The following is a 16,038-nucleotide window of genomic DNA, read 5'->3' as shown; positions in this document are numbered from 1 at the left end:
CGCGTGCAGTATTGTAATAGTCTATTGACATGGTGGTATATATAAACATTATGTCCGCTGTGTGTGGCGTTCAACAGACAGACACTCGTGATTAAAATTGAAAGACAAACAACAACTAGATGACAAACAACATAAAATACAGTCTCACTTGAGTAGAGAGGTTGTTATGCCTCTGGAATTAGAACGCCGTATGATTCTCCGCTTGCCCTTAATGGAGAAGAAATGGCGAGGAGAGTTTGTTTGTAAACGCATCGCGTTAATGCACATTACCGGAAATAGGTTAAAGCGGTGTGGCATTGAGGGTCGAGACGGGACCATGGCTGACCCGTCTTGTACTCACAGTTTGTAAGGGAGGACAGGTCCGAAATACCTAGGGCGGCGATCGGTTCCGCTTGTTCAGCGCCGATACACAAATGGGGAGTGGTTAAGAGGCCGGCAAACAGGAAGTTGCGCGGTGCGGCTGGGAAGACTAGAACGTCTTACATGCAAATGGAAATGGAAGAAATATTACTCGGTATCCCGTGTTCGGAGAACTAAGTAGAAGTGACACGAAATTAAAAAGAATTGTAGTTAGATCTAAGGGCGGTGCAAATACTGTCCTCCCTTACAAACTGTGAGAACAAGACGGGTCAGCCATGGTCCCGTCTAGACCCTCAATGCCACACCGCTTTAACCTATTTCCGGTAATGTGCATTAACGCGATGCGTTTACAAACAAACTCTCCTCGCCATTTCTTCTCCATTAAGGGCAAGCGGAGAATCATACGGCGTTCTAATTCCAGAGGCATAACAACCTCTCTACTCAAGTGAGACTGTATTTTATGTTGTTTGTCATCTAGTTGTTGTTTGTCTTTCAATTTTAATCACGAGTGTCTGTCTGTTGAACGCCACACACAGCGGACATAATGTTTATATATACCACCATGTCAATAGACTATTACAATACTGCACGCGCACTCAGCTACTAGTGTCTTCAAGACTTGCACAGTCACAACTTAATACGAACAATATGTGTATGACCGCGCTATAGGCACGCACATAATGGATAAAGAGTATGCGCACCATGTGCCCCAATATTACAACATTTATTCACTCACGGATCCCGTGGGGCACATTGTAGCCACGCAAGCCTCTATAGTGTTCATGCACTCTCACAAAATCATTTTGGCTCGAGATCACTAGCCTTTTAGTCGAAAGGAGCATGCATTTAGTGTATATGCATGATTCACAACTGTTCTCCATATCTAAATTAATTCTTCATTTTCAGGTAATCTCAAACGGAGTTACTGTGAGTACCTTATCACTACACTCACAGCACACTTTAGGGTGTGTGCTGATATTTACACGTGGCCTGTACATTGTTTTTACGGCCATTTATCAAATTATTATTATTATTAATTTTGGCTGGTCCTGACGAAAGCCTCTAGAACCATCGAGAAGGCTGAAACTAGTTGACCTTAGTTACTAGGGATATAAGGAAAATAACATTCCTAATTACGTATCCCGCAAAACCTTTTTTTACATTAGTCCTGGGACCCTTATAATTAAAGTTTTTTCATAGGGCATCTCCCAGAGACTTTTTTAACTCCTAATCACTTCACACATAGCACGCCACTTACTGCTCAAAACCCTGCTCCGCTGTATCTCAGGCGTTGTAGCACAACTGGATTGTGCTAGACAATCCAGTTGGGCCCCGATGATGAAGCATGCCACCTACTAGGTAGGTGGGTGAGGGGTTTCTTTCACAGCAGTTGTGCTCTCCCTCCTTTCACGTTGTTTTCAACAATGACAGCGAAAAAAGTTTGCTCTGAGTCATGAAACTTGTCCATTTTGTTTGATCATATTGTTTTGGGGAAGAGGACAAGTTTTCCTTTTCCTCGCTCTCTTGTTGTTCTCACAAGCCAATAAATATAAAATTTAAAAAACCTGAGACAAAGACACCCCCACAACTCCAACCATATAAAGGACTACAATCACTACCATGATCCCTTGCAAACAGGAGACACAGCCAGCAGCAAACACCATCACACAGCAACCACAGACACACTCACAACTCACCCATCACAAAACTCACACACCATCAGCACCTCACCAAAAGCACTCACACATACAACTAGCTAAACCAACACTAACCCACCCTCACTTGCACCCTCACACACACATCACTCACCACCACCACCCATCACCATGCCCCCAAAGAAGAATCCAAAGTTCACAGATAGTGAGTTAGAAGTGCTGGTAGACGAGATCATCAGAGTAGAGCCACATTTGTTTGGTACATTGGTCCAAAGGACCCCCATGTCACAGAAAACCAAGATGTGGGCGAGGATTGTGGACAAGGTGAATGCTCAAGCACCAGCAAGGCGCACAAAGGACGATATCCAGAACAGGTGGTATGACATGCGCAGGAGGGTCAAGAAACTCATCGAAAAAGATCACGCCCTGAGTCAGTGCACCGGCGGTGGCCCTCCTGCCAAACCAGTCTACTTCAGGACCTGGGAGGAGAAGGTGTGGGACATCCTACCACCAGAGAGCGTCCATGGTCTAACAGACATACCAGAGCCTGGTGAGTACACAAAACACATACCCAATATTGTGTGGTAAGGGGACAGTGAAACCATTCACCGCAAGCAAAGCCACAGTAACTAATAGATAATCATCCCAAGATGTGTATGCCAGTCAGACAAACACAATACCTGCCATCTCATAGTGACTTCGAATGGTGTCATGACATGCACCAACCTACAAACAAATAGAACAAGGCAGTGGCACAAAGCTAAACATTGCCAACCAGTTTGCCACCACAAACACACTACCTCACAGTGCAGCTGACTGACAGGAAGGAATAGTGGGGATGCAGTTGAAGTGAGTGTATCCAAAAGCATGATGGGCTTTGTAGTCACAGATAATGCCCCCCCTCCTGATTGGCCCATCATGACCTCTCTGACCCATGCCCACATCACAGGGAGTGCAAAATGACTGACAAGATGGCTGACACTGGGTCCTGCTGTGGGGAGCACAAGGCCCTGGTAGGGCTTGTGCGCAAATCAGAAGCAGGACACCACTGACTGACATCCTGAAAGACCACTTGCACGCCCTCCAATGGAAGCACGTTTCATGGTGGGATGTCTGGCCTGGTGGGAAGGAGGACTGACCGCTCTGGCCATACTTACCAGCATGTGGAGACACACACCCCCCCCCCAACACAAACTCCACACAACTCACCGGGTAGAATGCATTGACCCACACCTCTGTGAAATATCAGTAAAAGATACCCCATACTGGGTGCTGCTGTGTGAAGCACAGGGGCTCTCTTTGGACTTGTAGCCAAACAAACACCAGGATTTCACAGTCAGCCATCTTGCCATTGCTGTCACACACTCTGACACTGGGCTCTGTTGTGGGGAGCACAAGGCCCTGCTGGGAAATGGGCAACAACAATATCAAACTCTGTTCATGACAAGCTTGAAAAAAGCAGTGTACAGGCAGGCATCTGTTCGTACAGTAGAAAATGTCATGTTTGTGAACCATTGATGCCTGTAGAAACATAACTTACATTGTGTGTCTCTTACAAACACAGGTGGTGCTGGGGACCCAGCACCAAATGAAGAGGATTCCCAGTCCCAGACTCTGGTGGACACTGAGCTCTCTGGTTTGACTCTGTCTCTGTCCTCTTCGGATGACGACGACCAACCTGGCCCCTCCAGTGTGAGTCATCATGCAGCACCAGCAGCATCAACATCTGCACCCCCTGTACCCACGCCTCCAGCATCTGGAAACCGACAGGGCACCCCGCCAACACAGTCAGACCAAGGCCACTGAACACCCACAGCACAGGGACACTGAACCCCCGGAAGCTACAGCAAACACCACCAGTAACACCACCCAAGGGGTCCCAGTGTCACCTGTGCGTCCCGCCACTGGTCCTGCCCGTGTGGATAGGGGTGCTGGGAGGGCGCGCCTTGCAGAGGGGTCTGGACTGCATGATGACCCCCAACTGGCACGCATCATAGATGCGTACCAGGATAGCACCGAAGGATTTGGCCAGGTGGTGGGGATCCTCAAGAACATGCAACAGGAGCAGGCTGCCCACCATGCCCGCATGGATGCAAAGTGGGATGCCCTTACTGCGGTGCATCGGGACATACTCCAATGCCTCCGCCAGATCAACACACACCTGTCCACACCTCCCTATGTGGCCACAACATATGTTGCAACACCATCTGCCAGCACCACAGGGGGGGAGGAGGACTCTGGCAGAGAGTCCCCTGCACTGCAGAGGCCTGCACCTGAGGATCTCCCCCAAGAAGAAGGACATGTGAGAGGCAGATGTCCCAGCACATCCCCCACGGCCTCTAAACCTGTTCTGGACAATGTTCTTTGTGCGGAACCCGTTCACCTTGTTCAATCGCACACAACTCGTCCACATTACATGGAGGGTTCATGTTGGTCCAATGTAGCAGATGACTGTGGACTTTACTCTGGACATTTCTTCTACCAGCACTTCCAACTCTAATGTGAACTTTGGATTCCAAAACCAATGTACAGCACCCACCATCCTGTGCACTTTCCTCACACATGTTCGAAAATAAACTCACCAGCACACCATACTTGCCTCTGTTGTGATTCCAACTTGTCATGTGTCATGGAGATGTCAATCTGCTACACAACACAGTGCATGCCAAATACTGCAACAATGTGACCAACGTTAGGTGAGTCATGGTGATGTGACACATGTGAGGGAGACACACCACTATGGCAACACAACACATACTCACCATGGCCATGTTACTCATCCTACACAATGATGTTGACCTGAAACACATAGGTATGCCCAAACACAACACCTATCCACAGTCCTTGGTAACAAGTCCACAGGTGAGGTAAGCAAATGTCACTCAGATGTGGGAAGACAGACAACGCATCTAACAAAGCATAGCACAGGTTCATTACATATCAGCAACATGTTATTCAAAAATAGTTGCAAGGCAATTGTACGTTACGGTGGACACACGGTCACAGACTGTCTGGAAATTGTATTCCAGGGGTGTGTGGCACATCACTTGATGTCAATTGACTACTCCCACACTGGTGTCGGGTTCTGGGTGTTGGGGGTCAGTGTTGACCAAACAACAGGCAAATTATTCTGTGAAAGACAGACACAAGACACCGTCAAAAGCACAGCAGAACAGTAGAAAAATGCAATACACATGCACAAAACATGTCACAAGAAACCTACACAGAAATAAGTTAGCAGTACTACCCTATTGTGGAGTACACACCACCTGAATGGACACATCACTGCACGCATCCAGTCAAGTGGCACACAGACATACTCAGACAGCAACAGAGCAGCCACAACACATTCCAGGCTAACTCCATACATTGACATAACAACCCTGGAAACTCACATTCAGGTGAAGAAGTTGTTGATGAGCTGTGAGCGGACGTCACCCTCCTCCTCATCACTGGCATCGTGGCCCAGGCCGGGATCCTCCACAGGTGCTGAAGGTTGGTCATCGTCATCCTGGATGAGAGGCACCTTCTTCCGCACTGCCATGTTGTGTAGCATGCAGCATACAAGGATTATTTTGCACACCTTTGCAGGCTCCTATGGGAGGGCCCCTCCGGTCTTGGCAGCAAAAGCAGCTTTTCAGGAGGCCGAATGTCCGTCCAATCACCCTCCTGCTCCGACCATGTGCCTCATTGTAGCGCATCTCGGCTGGTGTCACAGGGTTCCTGAGGGGTGTCAGCAACCACAGCATGTTGGGGTATCCAGAGTCACCTACACACAAAAAAATGAACAAGTAGATGAGTTTTGTAGGAGTGCGAAATACAACATTGACAAACACACACAATGGTAAACAGTCAGTACACACCGACAAGCCAGGCACGCTGATCTGGCATCTGTGACATCAGCGTTGCAATGAGACTACTCCTCATTATGTAGGCATCGTGCGCAGAACCAGGGAATCATGCACACACATGTGTGATACAAATGTCTGCAAGACATACCACCAGAGCATTGATCGAGTGGAAATGTTTCCTGTTCCGGTATGCCTGCTCATGTGCCTGTGGTGGTATCAGGGCCACATGTGTCCCATCAATAGATCCGATGACGTTCGGCATCCTCCCCAGTGTATAAAAGGCATCCTTTATTTCAGGGAGTTCAGCTGGGCTAGGGAACTTGATGTACAGGTCAAGGAAATGCAACATCCCCTCCAAGACATTGCGTAGCACACGACTAAACATAGTTTGCGACATACCACCTGCTGTAGCCATAGTGTACTGGAAGGTACCAGTAGCAAAGAAGTACAGGGCTGCCATCACCTTCACCTCTGGGGTCAGTGCTGTAGGGTATGTCTGGCCAGGTAGCAGATTAGGCGCCAACTGCTCCGCCAACTCCTCAATCAGTGGCCTAGTGAAGCGGTACCGTCGGATGCAGTCGCGTTCCTGCATGGTTTCAAGGTCTGGGAACGGTCGATGGACAGATGGTGCCCTGCAGAACAGAGATGAACAAAGGAAGATTGTCGGTTCATCCACCCATGTGGCCATGACCAGGTTCAATATCACATTATACATCATGGCATTACACAATGTACTGAGGTGTGTGCTGTTGGGCATGGACACATATGTCACCTACATGATCATCATCTCACATCTCAATTCCACATGTCCACATAAGTCCCATGTAGTGCAATGGCCAATCATTTGGCTGTATCACCCGACCTATGTACTGCTGTGACGTTACAAACACACACCACAGTGACAAGTGAGGCCTGATGTCTCCCAGGTATGACAGATCTTTGCCATGCAGATACCCAGGATCCCTGTATTGCCACATCGAAACTGGCATGGACATGGCGTATCACGTGCACACCACAAGGCAAGCGTGAGTCCCACAGGTAGTGGCCACTGTTGTCCCTGCAGGCCCTACATGTACGTCTCTTAGACACACGCACCATCAAGGTTGCTGCATATACCACATGGATGTGGAGACTGTCTCCCATTGGGCACATTTGATCAGACACATCTGAGACACAACATGCACACAGACTGTGGGTGCACATCTGAATTGTGGCTACAGGTCTCACTATGACGTACATGCCATCACCCCCAGAACTCAGGGTGTATGTGACATGTCCTAAACATATCCAGCATGCAACTGTGTCCGTGACTCCTGCCCATTACTGTACATTTGCACATCACAGTGGTAATGTGCACAACACACAAAGGATTCTGCCCCCATGTACATGTGCACAGCCTGGGAGTGGCTGAACAAAAGTGCCACCCAACAAACCAAATGTTGCCCCCCCCACCACACAGGAAATGCAGCCTTACATGCCATGGGACACTGTGCGGACAATGCTGTGGTGTGGTAGGTGTGCACAGGTGTCCCTGGCAAGTAATTGTGTGTTTAATCAGTCAAATAGTCACACCAATGAGGTCCGACATGGGTGACAATGCGTACGTATTGCACGGTTCATGACCGAGCCGTGCGTATGCTTTGCCATTGACTGCAATGAGGTCCGACGCGGGTGACAATACGTACGCATTGCACGGTTCATGACCGAGCCGTGCGTACGCTTTGCCATTGACTGCAATGAGGTCCGACGCGGGTAACAATGCGTACGCATTGCACGGTTCCTGATCGAGCCGTGCGTACGCTTTGCCATTGACTGCAATGAGGTCCGACGCGGGAGACTATCATGCATGCGCGTCGGGCAGGCATGGTCCGAGACAGGAGTACGCCTTGGCCATTGAATCGTATGGAGACGGGTGCATGTGTATTTTCAAAAATACGTGTTGTACAGTCAGTTGACCGAGCCGGGCGCACCCATTGGCTCTGGACTGTCATGGAGACGGATGCGGATTCAAAACTTGTACGAGTTGTGCGCTGGAAATTCAGTTGGATGCCTACAACAATGTTGCAATTCCTAGTGTTTCATGAAGGTGAAGATTTGAACGATGTGGAAGACGTGTACGAGTCTTACATTTCCATGGATTGGCCAGATTCATAGAATGCAACCGTGTTGGACCTATCACTGAGGACACATGGCACAGAGTCTGCCTCTGCAGCACAGATATAAGGCTGGCTGGACCCCAGGGAGCTCACTTGCCTGCACTACATGCTACTGGACCACATCCCTGCTACCACTGCTGCTGTCTCTGCATCCTCTGGCTCCTGCTATGGCATGTACTCTGGAGAGGGCCCCAGCCTTCACCAGGCCCTGCTGGATGGGCTCCTTCCACAGTACAGCAAGCTATATGGGAAACCAGGGGAGCAGGTGAGTGTGCAGTCCACTGCCTTCCTAATTGTGCATGTTGTCTGACTAGCAGTGTGTACACCAGTGGCAAGCATTCTCACTGAGTGTGTAGGTACATGTAATGAACAGGTGTTCTGCAGCTAAAGTGCATTTGTGCAAGCTTCAACTTCATAGGCATTGTTAACATGTCAGACATGCAGGGCATTTGTCCATTTCCATGGGTGCACTACCTGTGTAACTCATTTTCCTTTGTGATGATGACATGTATATTCAAATCTGTGCAGCACAAATATGGGGTATGTGTGTTAATGGACTTTTAACTTAGTCATCCTAACGGGTTGATGCCCACCAGAAGCCGGAGATATGGCTGACCATCTGCAACTGCCAGAAGAGGTGGCAGGACCTTCGTGGCTGGACCCGGATGATCGCTAGAGTCCAGCTGAAGCTGTCACCTCCACGTAGGAGGGGCGGACACCAGACCCTGATCCCCCACATGCTACGGATCCTGGCGGTGTTCTTCCCGGACCTAGATAGGCAGCTGAAGGCCAGACCACAGCAAGGAGGGGGTAAGTCCATGCCTAATCTGTGTACTACGTCTGACATGCTAATTGCAGTCTTTTGGCCTGGTCACACTTCCACATTACGTAGGTCTTGTAGTCCAATACTCAGGTCCCTCAATTGTGTGATGCACCCTCCTCATCTGTTCCACAGGTGTGGCCCCTACAGTCTGTTGCTTGTGTCACTAGGGCACTGTGTCCCTGCAGTCAGCTATGCTTCAGCTTCCAGACAGCATCTGTTCCCGTGACTCTGTTGTGTGTTTCATGGGTGGTTCAATTGTTAACCCAATGCCTGGGATCTGACATGTGATCTGTGTGTGCCCTTGATATGTGTTCCAATTGCTGGTCTGACTCACCACATGTGGCTGGGGTATGTCAAACAAACCCATGCAGTAGGGGACTCCAATTTGTGGGCCTCAGGAGTATGTATATAAAGTATGTCACACTTGCTTAGCCACCTGACTACTGTCCAGGGCCAAACACTGTTTCACGTAGACCTGGGCAGTCATGCCTCCTCAAGGGCCTTTAGAAACACTCTGTAATCCCACTCCTGTGTATCAACTTACAGGTTGTGCTTAGTGACATGTGCCTTCAGGTGTCTGCCTCTGTGTCATTATGGTGTGGCTCCCTGTTACGTACAACTGGGGTGTCCATGATTTTGAGGGTCAGCAGGATATCTGAGATGTGACTGTGAGAGACAAGACCTGTGTGACATATAGGTATGTGATCATCTGACAGCGCACAATGGTGTATGCAACTGTGTACTTCAGGCAGCTAGGTTACATGCGCGGCAGACTGTGATGTGCTAATGTACAGGGAGTTGTGTTTGCAGAGACTCATATGTCTGATTTGCATGATGTGGGGTCTTCTGGGCCCTGGATATGTTGTTTGCAGGGGATGGGCAAGTGCACTTGTCATTTGCAGAGTTTGCTTTACCAACGAGCTATGATTGTGACACACTGCATACTGTTGTTGTCTGGATGCCCTGCCCCTGTGACCGGAGACAGTGTTGACTGACTTTCCAGACATGCCAGTGCCATGGCATTTAACTTGCTATGAGTGATCCTGCATTGTGTTCAAGTGTGCACCATGCACCCCAGTGTGGCATTGACTATCAGGACTTGAGAACATCATGGTGTGTGTTGCTGGCATGCATCACAAGCATGTGAAATGAGTATCTGCCCATCCCTTCATCCGGACACCTGTACTGAGTCAGTGGCAAGAGATGTGCTGTGTGTATAGTGACATACTCCTACATGTTCACTTGCATGTCCAACTAATGTGTGGGTGGTGCATGTCGGCACATTGGGGTATTAGCATCCAACATACAACAGACATATGGGTGCAAGTCAAGGAGGGGCATGTGTGCCATGGTTGATGTTGAGAATGACAATTGGCTTATTCTAAACAGTGTTGGCACTTTGAGCAGTGTTCAGCTGATGATGCCAGGGCTTGCCCTGTGATGTGATGTACTCACTGTGGTGTGTGCAGTCAGTGCAGGTGACTGATGTTGTTCTCTTTCTTCCTATTCCTATCCAGATACATCCACGGCCACAGGAGGGGACAGCTCCACGGACCAGGAGGTGCCACAGAGCCTGACAGGGACAGAAGGAGAGGAGTCGGGGGGGACCCAGTGGCACAGAGGGCGAGTGGAGCCACACCGAGGAGTCGTCAGCACCATCCACCCCAGCTGAGGGCCACAGCAGCTCTGAGGATGACTCCCTTGTGGAGGCAGGTGTCAGCAGCCACCAAACCCCAGCTAGTGAGGCAGTCCCTGCCACCACTCCCACCACCACCATCACCACCCTCACCACCCTCCCATCGGCTCCCATCTAAGAGGTCCGTGGAGGCTCCCGTGTTCGGGAGCATGTTTCCTTTGTGCCAGGCACCGCACCCCCTGCACCTGTGTCCCTTGCTGCCCTGAGTGAGGAGTCTGTGGACTTGCTTTGACAGATCCATGTAGGGCAGACATCAATGCTGAGTGTCCTCCATGCACACACCAGTCTGTTGACACAACTGGTGTCGTTCATGGAGGGCATTTCATTGGGCATGTCTGCCCTACAGAGGACCAATCAGTCCGTGGCCTCCTCCCTGACTGCAGCAGTGTCCCTCCTCCAACAGTCCCGCACCCCTCCTACCCCTGCACCACCCACGATTCCTAGCAGCCTACCTGTCCCAAGCACACACACACACCTGCACATTCTCACATAGCCACAGGCACGGGCAGCACACAAACATCCAAACCAAGGGCTAGATGTGCACACAAGCAAACGCAGGGGACTGATACCACACTCACAGGGACTGGTTTGCAGACACACACACATTCATCCACAACCACTCCACAGTCCTCCAAAACCTCTCCCTCCCAGCCCCCTTCCCTTGCCTCACCTGCAACCCCATCTCCACAGAAGCTCTTCCTCTGTGACCTTGGCCTCTTCCCCACCGACCCAGCAGATCCAGATTACAAGGGGAAGAGGAAGTCCCCACACACAGAGGGGAGTGCTCCTCATGCCTGGACACCCTCCCCCAGGCAACGTCAGACTGAGGCCCCCACCCGCAAGTCCCCCCGGAGCCTGGAAGAGCAAGACCCCACCGCCGCCACGCAAGGCAAAGTCTCCGTCCTCCAGGCCACCACTCCAGAGGTTCCCCCGCCTGTAGAACCGGCTTTTGGAAACCCCTCCCGACTGGAGGGTCAAAGCCAGCGGTGCAGGGGACACCTAGAATCTACGGGTTCACCTTGATTACTCGTGTATTACCAAACGAGACCAGGACAACTTAGCTGTGGAGGAAAGTAAATTACCTTATTAGCTCGAGCTAAGGACAGGGTCCCAGAATGGTACAAATACAATTCTACGGAGACTTCTGCTTCACTCCGCAGCGCACACATAATTATAGCACTAGCCACACCCTTTACACATCCAACAAGTTCCTCATCAGTCTCAAGTGGCGTAATCGTGGCCAGAGAGCGTCTGTCTCTGATTGCACAATGTACACAGCCTCTTTCTTCAGCGCCCAGATGGCGTGGTCACGGAGCACAGCTGTTGGCGTAAGAGGCTGAGTTACCGACAGTGGACAGGATGTGACTAAGTCTCTGGCACAACCGGGGGGAGGGCGAGGTACACAAGCAACTTCTGGAATCGGCTCAACCGCAAGGAGTGAGGAGGGTTAAGCAAGTTCTAACAGGGACATAGAAAGCAATCCTTCACCAGGTTGCCGAGAACATGGCAACACAAAATGGAGTCTCAGTGGCCATTTTAAGCATAGTTCAACAGTCCCTCCTTTTGCCATGAAGAGGCAACTTTCAGTCATCACCTAGGTCAATGTCCATCATATTCTGGACCTCCTTCTCAAGCATCATCATGGCATTCTGGTGGTGTTAATTTACTGGCTTGGGTGTTAAAGAGGTGGCACAGAGGCCACATAGCGCAGGCATACATTGAACACAGAGGCAGCAAGAAAAGAATGCGGCTGCAATGATGGCAACGAAAATCAATATCTTCCATCCCCACTGAGAGACCAGGCCCCAAAACCAACCGGTTAGGGACCATGAACCCTCATTCTGATGGATGTCGGAAACAATCTTATGGAGCTTCTGGATTGCTTGATAAACTGTTGGTGCATTATCAGGTATATATACACAGCAGCTGGTTCTGATCAATTTACAGACTCCTCCACGGTCCGCTAGGATTATGTCAAGAACCATCCGGTTGTGCAAAGTCATGAGGCGGTCCGCTTGAAGTTCAGCAGTGATGTTACTGAGAGCACCGGCTGTCACGTTGATTGTGGCCTCTACCACTCTTGTAAGGTGTCGAATATTGCGACTATTGACCATAGGGCCCCAAAAGGGGAGGAACCCTTTTGCAAAGTCTCCAAATTCTTGGCCAGCTGTGTCTTCAGCGTCAATTACACCTCTTTTCTGGATGTGGTGTGTTGCATCGGCTGTGTATGTTGGGGGAAGCAACCAAGCGATATAACAGGTGCCAGCCCATGACTTGGGCAGCCATGTGCCTTGCTCCCGCACACAAAATAGGTATTGAGTAAAGCCACCAGAGCTGTGCGAGTCGAGCCATTAAGCTGGAGCGTGTAGGTGCAGTCACTCTTCCCCCACCCATACTGTTCCACTGCTCTCGATGCAGTATCGTCCAGAATGTGGGTAGACAGGGAGGTCCCTGAGGGGCGGCAGCTGTCGTCTCCCTCCACTGCCGGTGAGGCTCAGCGGATAGAAAGACCCGTGGTTGTTCTCATATTCATCCTTTTCGGGTTATGCCCTATTCATATTTGGCCACTCCGTAGCTAAAATGTGGGTGAATGCTTGCTTGCTACTATTTTTCCCTGGAGATCGCGTAGATGGTTTACCTGAATAGAAGGCATCAAAGAATACCGTAAACCATCCGTAGGCTGAACTGGCTCGAGAAAGGGAGCGGGAATCGGGGGCATCCCACATACCCAACAGTTTGTTGTATTCACCACAAGCTGGTGCTGGTGTAACATCTGAATGAAAGTATTGTTATAAAATTCTGCCCTTCTTGTTTGCACGTGGGGGGGCAATGACCCATGCTGATGAGGTGATTCTGTAGAGGTAGGAGACTCAGGTGCTGCAAGGGCAGCGTGTGTTATCCAACCGAGGCAGGCCAGTACAAGTAAAATAATTATGAGTACAAGTAGACAGATCGTGTACCGGCCTTGTATTATCTTTATGTACTTTCTCTTCTTCATTTTCCTGTCCTTTAAGCTTTCAGCGTTCATTTTTGTCACCGTCATGCCTCACCCGGTCTTCCCTAGGTGCTGCCTGTGATTGTTGGTTGCTTCACCGGACAGTGATTCCAGCAGTCCTATTGACACACTCTGGTCCGCTGCACCGGTACCGGTCGGATATATCTGCCGGCAAATATCACAGCCCTGCAGCGAGCGTCAGGTGAGGTAGAGGGCAGAGACCTTTGTCTCTTCAGTCCTTTTTTCTGGGTCGAAGGTTGTACCTGGTGGATCCGGGCATTGTTTGATCAGGAAACAACGGTTCCGGCTGTTGAGTGTCCCGCAGCCTCAAACTCGGAGGAACAGCAGCTTGCAGGATCTCGTCGTCCTCTCGCTCAGATGATGCCTAGGCAACGTTAGCGTCACTGAAGGGTACAAAACGTGGGACTTGTTCACATTCGTCCTCTCCCAGGCCCTTCTTGACCCACTGGTTGTATGGCAGTGGCAGAGGCACTTGTTTGCAGTGTGTCGCGTGTACCCAATTCTTTCTTCCTGCCACTTTCACTGCAGACCTGGTAGTCAACAACACTTGCTGGGGCGCTTTCCACCTCGGATCCAGGTTCTTGGTCCTCTGGAAGTTGCGGATGCAGACCCAATAACCTGGCTGGATGGTGTGGCCAGGGCCCTCGGGTTTGGGTGGCAGGATGTCCTGTACCTGACGATGAATAAGACGCAGGTTAGTGGTCAATTCATGTAAGTAATCAATCAACAATGGGTATTCAAGATCAGAATATTTCTTTGGGCGGGGCACTCCCCAAACATTCGCTGGTTGACCAAACACTATTTCATAAGGAGATGGTCCGGTTCGGGAATGTGCCGTGGCTCTAGTGGATAAAAGGGCAAGGGGCAGGGCGTCCGGCCAAGACAGTCCTGTGTCAGCCTGTATTTTAGCCGATTTCAATGTCCCATTGTGGCGTTCAACCAGACCCGCTGACTCGGGGTGATTGGCGGCATGGAACTGTTTGATCCCCATCCCTACACACACTTTCTTCATTATTTCTCCTGTAAAGTGACTTCCGTTGTCGCTCCAGATAATTCTGGGCATTCCAAATCTGGGAAAGAATTCCTTCAACAGGATCTTAGCAGTGCTGATAGCAGTGTTGTCCTTAAGGGGGTATGCCTCAATCCACTTACTAAAGGCACACACAAACACCAGGACATATCGGAGGTTTTTGCATCTTTCCATCTGAATATAATCTATTTGGAGCTCCTCGAAGGGGCAAGATGGGGGGGCAAAATTCCCAGCAGGTGTTGGTGTGCCCTTACCTGGGTTATGCATCAAACAAATCATGCAATTCCTGACTAGCCTCTCAGCATATTTTGGGATGTGCTTATTCTGCCATACCGGAGCTAGCAATTTGCAAATACCTTTTGCACTAATATGAGCTGGGCCATGAGCCATAGTGACCACTGGCAAAACATAGGCATCGGGTAACAACCGCTGCTGTTGTTCAGACCGATCCGTCCAACAGCCATTCTCATATAATAGGCCTGTTTGCACTTCCCAGAGAGCCTTTTCCTCTCTAGTTACCTCCACCTGTATTTCCTTCACATTTTCAAGAGTGCCCTCATGCATCCCATCCTCTGGTACCCAATTTGAGGGGCCAGCTACATACATACGGGTGGAGACATTTTTTGCTGTTTCCTTTGCAGTCTGGTCAGTAAATGCATTACCTCTTCCTATGTCATCTGTTACTTTCTTGTGGGCACTACATTTAACCACAGCTATCTTGGAAGGAAAGGTCAATGCTTCTAACAGTCTGCTGACCAGTTGACCATGTTGTATTTTAGTACCGTGAGAAGTTAAAAATCCCCTCTCAGCCCACAGTCGCCCAAAATTATGGGCCACTCCGAAAGCATACTGGCTGTCGGTGTAGATGTTGACAGCCATCCCCACACTCAATTCACACGCTCTTATCAGCGCCACTAACTCAGCGGCCTGTGCTGATTGGTAAGGTATCCTCTCACTCTCCACCACTGTCTGTAACGTGGTGATAGCATATGCGGCAGTTGTGCTTCCATCAGGAAGTTTGAAACAAGAACCATCCACATACAGGGTACCATCAGGATCAGTGAGGGGTGTGTCAGTCAAGTCTACACAGCTTTTAGTCTCTTCGTCCGTCCGGAGGACACAATCGTGCGGATCAGAACTAGTGTTACCATCAACAAAGGGTAACAATGCGGCTGGATTCAGTGTAGTGCAGCGGCGGATGGTGATATGACTGGCTAAGAGAGTCAACTCATATCCGGACAAACGTGCACTAGTAAGGTGTTGAGTTTTTGTCCTATTCAACAAAGTATCAACTGCGTGAGGAACCATTACTGTAAGCGCAGTACCAAGAAGCAGACAAGCAGATTGGCGAATGGATATGTCAGCTGCGGCTGCTGCTCTCAAGCAACTGGGCAACGCGCGTGCCACGGGATCTAGAACAGCAGAAATATATGCACAGGGGCGTTGTCTGT

General features: G+C 49.9%; 1 protein-coding gene across 1 annotated transcript in view; it reads left to right on the top strand.

The window, feature by feature from the left end:
* LOC146869802 (uncharacterized) overlaps nt 1-16,038 on the top strand; it is a 508,722-nt gene that overhangs the window by 59,539 nt on the left and 433,145 nt on the right. Inside the window, exon 4 of the mRNA XM_085640499.1 lies at nt 3,580-3,803. Within this exon, the coding sequence (XP_085496625.1) occupies nt 3,580-3,803 (224 nt within the window). The remainder of the gene's footprint in view (nt 1-3,579; nt 3,804-16,038) is intronic.

This window comes from Triturus cristatus, chromosome 1_1 (assembly GCF_964204655.1).
Source record: "Triturus cristatus chromosome 1_1, aTriCri1.1, whole genome shotgun sequence".
NCBI lineage: Eukaryota > Metazoa > Chordata > Amphibia > Caudata > Salamandridae > Triturus > Triturus cristatus.
The sequence above is the reverse complement of the archived record's forward strand: the minus strand, read 5'-3'. Positions and strand labels throughout refer to the sequence as shown.